The 4364-nt window shown below is 37.8% G+C and overlaps 1 protein-coding gene across 1 annotated transcript in view; it reads left to right on the forward strand.

Annotated features, from left to right (window-relative positions):
- LOC107701703 (XK-related protein 7-like) overlaps positions 1-4364 on the forward strand; it is a 15032-nt gene continuing 10668 nt past the window's right edge. Inside the window, exon 1 of the mRNA XM_016503769.1 lies at positions 1-518. Within this exon, the coding sequence (XP_016359255.1) occupies positions 1-518 (518 nt within the window). The remainder of the gene's footprint in view (positions 519-4364) is intronic.

Here is a 4364-nt window from a genome sequence, read left to right on the forward strand (position 1 = left end):
ATGGCTGCGAAATCAGACGGTACAGCCGTTTCTTTGCAGAATGACATTCCGCCGACGTGCCTCCCCGGGCCGGAGAAGCGCTCGCCCCAGTGGCGTCCCGTCGAGAAGGAGTATTCGCTCCTGGACTGCTGCTGGACCCTCTGCGCCCTCTTGGTCTTTTTCTCGGACGGGGCTTCAGACCTGTGGCTGGCTGCCGACTACTATCTCAGGCGGGACTACTGGTGGTTCGCTCTGACACTCGTTTTTATCATCATTCCGTCTGTTGTGGTGCAGGTGCTCAGCTTCCGATGGTTCGCGTACGATTACTCGGACGCCAACGGGAGCGGCACGGCTGTGGCTGCCATGGTAGCGGCGTCCAATGCGGAGAGCCACTTCAGCACCAAGGACAGCGATCAGCGGGGCGCTGGCCGCTCCGCTGCGGTCACCAGAACCCGGAGCAGCGCTGAGAGCTGCTGCAGAGCCTGCGTGTGGCTCTTCCAAAGCGTCGTGCACGTTTTTCAGCTGGCACAGGTCTGGAGGTATGTGAGTGCTTTGAACTTAATGTAATGAGATATAAATCTATAGTGCATTCCTTTGAGGTGGCACAATAGCAGTTTATTCATATTGTTCTGTCATCCTGTGCGTTTCCTTGGCGTGCAACAAATCCACACCCACGTCTAGGGATATTCAGGGACATATGATTAAACTACTAAGATGGCAAGGTTTATATTAAGAAAATACCAGGGACAACTTTTTATGCAGTCAATATTTATGTAGTTTCCACAAACTGATTAGATTCAGTAGGCTTTCATATTTGAAAGCATGTATTTGAGGGAGCCAAATATAAGGTAGTAATTTAAGAATCAATCACTGGAAAATACATTCAGTGGCAACTTATGTAAGTAGTGGTGTCTATGATGGGAAAAGGACAATAGAAATGATGCAAGATATCACAATACTCAACCTCACTGCTGTTAGTTTGCATCGCCTATGACTGTCCTGCAGTCATAGTGAGGAAACGGGATCCTCCTTGTATTTCCTGTTGTCCCATGCCAGTTCATCATTATCTCCAAGCCATTTGGTTCTAGGCTCCTCCTCCTCTTCCTCCTCCACCTCTCATGAGCTGCTGGGTCAATAATCTCCCGGAGAGACTCCTCCACTCATTTAATCTGTCCACCAGAAATCTCCTTATGCACACTCTGAAATCCCTTTGTCTTTAGAGCAGTGCAAAATATTTTTTTTTCCCATATTACTTACTAATGCCATTGGTTTAATTTCAAACATAGCTATAATGAATTACAATTTAGTTTTTTGTTTTTTCTCTTTGTCATTTATTTTTCTGCTTAAAGAAATAGTTCACCCATGAATGAAAATATGCTTAAAATGTCCTCTGCAGTAAATGGGTGCCGTCAGAATGAGAGTCCAAAGAGCTGATAAAAACATCACAATTATCTACAAGTAAACCATGTGACTCCAGTCCATCAATTAATGTATTGTGAAGTGAAAAGCTACATGTTTGCAATAAACAAATCCATCATTAAGATGTTTTTAACTTCAGACCTGTGCTTTTGGCTAAAATATGAGTCATCTATCCATAATATTGCTTTCTCTAGTGAAAAAGTTGTCTCCTCTGAATCAGGATAGAAATATGCACAGATCAAGCACCGTTTATAAGTGACAACCGATCTAAACAAATATGTCGGTGGATTTTGATGTGAGACAACAACAGGGAATGGTTTTTCACTGGAGGAGGTGCTATTATGGATTAAAGACTGTCCAGAAATGATTTGTTTATAGTTATAACGCATTAATGATGGCAGCTTTCACTTCACAAGACGTTAATTGATGGACTTGAGTCATCTACATTTTGTATGGCCTGAGGGTGAGTAGCAAATTTTCATTTTTGAGTGAACTACTCCTTTAATGGGGCTTGCACTGTTTGTATACACCAGATTTTACCTAAAAGATGCCATAAAGTCATAAAGATGATGGGTTTTTATGGGATAGAGTCCTTTCTAAACTGAGCTCAAGAAACAGTGACATTGGATTTGGCTTCCTCACACTCTTTTTGCTCAGTGTGGTTGCCATGAGCAGAATGTGCAAGTGTCTATCAAGTGCTAAGCGTCTTGATTGCTGACAGACAGCGCACTGCAACTCACAATGCAATTTCCATAATAATGCTGAGAAAAAATTTGCAGCCCACAATCACGGCCAAAAGTTTAATCCACTCACATATAAATCAATAGGAACACACCCACACATATTAGAGGCATGTGTAGGGAGTGAGCGCCGTGTAATTGTGGTTGTAAACACAGAGGCGGCGATGTGCTTGTCTTTCACTGCCTGCGCTGATCAGCAGTGACAGGCCGAACTTCTATGTACTGGACACTGCTGCTGGCTGACCCGCAGGGTAACACAGGGTTAATGATGTTTGCTGCCATTGATATCACAAAGCTGCCAGTCATTTCAAACTTCATGCTGCTGTCACAACACGTGTGCTGTCCTTCTCATGCCGTCTGTGTCATTCTCTATCTGTCACTCATGCTTTTCATCAGCCCTCTGCTCCTGACCTTTTTATTAGAAGACCCCCCCCCCCTTTTTTTTGTGATACCAAATTTACCATAATTGGTGCTGGGCAGTATGACCAAAAATCTGTATCACTGTATTTTTCCTTTGACTGGACCTTTATATGGTTTAGTGGCTTATTTTACTGTCAGAAGTTAACAGAATATAAAAATGTAATATTAAATTCATATTTACTAACAATTTAGTTGATCTTTTAAAACATAATGAAATAATTAAATAAGCAAATAGCATATTTATGGTTTAAATAAAAAATATATATGGAAACTAAAATATGCCAAAATGGGTTGTGATATTCATTAAAAATAATGTATTAATAATAATAATAATTATTATTATTATTATTATTATTATTATTAGGCGGCTCATTATAATTCGACTTATCAAACTTTTTCATTCAGCATTGTATTTCACACACACACACACACGTGCGCATGCGTGCGCAAATGAGGAAGCCTGTAGCCGGTGAAGGAGTCTCCAACCACAAACACAGACACGTATCGTCTGCTGATATAAGGTATTTCGTTGCACTTTAACAAGTAATCTGAACGGCCTATATATGTGCATGTATTAATAATAATAATAATTATTATTATTATTATTATTAAGAAGTACATTCTACTCTGCAACAGTAATATATTCCTGTCATAATTTCTCCAAGTTAGACTAAACTTTTATTGGCAGGTTATAATGAAGAACTTTGAGTTTCTGTGTGTTTAAATAAAGTGTATTATTATTTTTTTTTAGGAGTAGTAGTAGTAGTAGTAGTAGTATTGCTTTAAGAAGTACATTCTATAGTGCAATAGTAATATATTTTTAATATAATTCTTTAAGGTAAACCAAAAGTTTGGGGTTTTATGACAGGTTGTCATGATGACCTTTGATTTTCTGTGTGTATATGATATGATGATGATAATTTTTATCAAATTAAATGGTGAAATGCTGGTGAAGTGACTCTCAGAGCAGCTCTGGAGATGAAGTTCATGTGTTCATGTAATAAGACGGCAGACGCTTTTCAGAAAGAGAATGAGGATATGTTGTGCAATAGTAATATATTTCTGTTATAATTCTTCAAGTTAAACCAAACTTTTATTTTGACAGGTTGTCATGATGACATTTGTGTGTGTATATGTTTCTGTGTGTATATGATATGATCAGTGTTGGGAAGGTTACTTTGGAAATGTAATAGGTTACAGATTACAAGTTACCCTATTTAAAATGTAATAAGTTGTTTAATTACTCAATTACTTTATTAAAGTAATGTAACTGATTACATTTGATTACTTTTTGATTACTTTTCTAAATTTCTAACAAATGTTTTCAACTGTTAATCATTTTCAAACATTTAAACCAGGCAGGGTTAAACTTACACTAGGACTCAAAACTGATTACTCTCAGACTTGTAAAATCCTTCATCACTTGAATTAAGATTATAATAATTTAATTTTAAAGCATATAGCCACCACAAAATCAGACTTTACCACCTCTTTTTACTTTGAGATCGTTCTCAGGTTAAATACAGATTTAAAATCATAACAAGAAATAGTTTAATAGCTATGATACTATTTTTTAAATCAAATCTTTGCATATGACAGGAACATAAACAGTTAATCTTAAGAAGTAAAGCATATGCATAAACCCAAATAGGTAATAAAACAGTTATCGAATAAGCATGTGTCCTATTCTGTGTCCTAAACTCCTGAAACATTGGTGCCTTATATTTTACAGCAGTCAATGCAATTTGGGAAAGAAATCAATTAATCAATCAATCTGTGTGTGTGTATGTGTGTATGTGTGTGTGT

Source organism: Sinocyclocheilus anshuiensis, unplaced genomic scaffold, assembly GCF_001515605.1.
Source record: "Sinocyclocheilus anshuiensis isolate Anshui unplaced genomic scaffold, SAMN03320099.WGS_v1.1 scaffold1658, whole genome shotgun sequence".
Taxonomy (NCBI): domain Eukaryota; kingdom Metazoa; phylum Chordata; class Actinopteri; order Cypriniformes; family Cyprinidae; genus Sinocyclocheilus; species Sinocyclocheilus anshuiensis.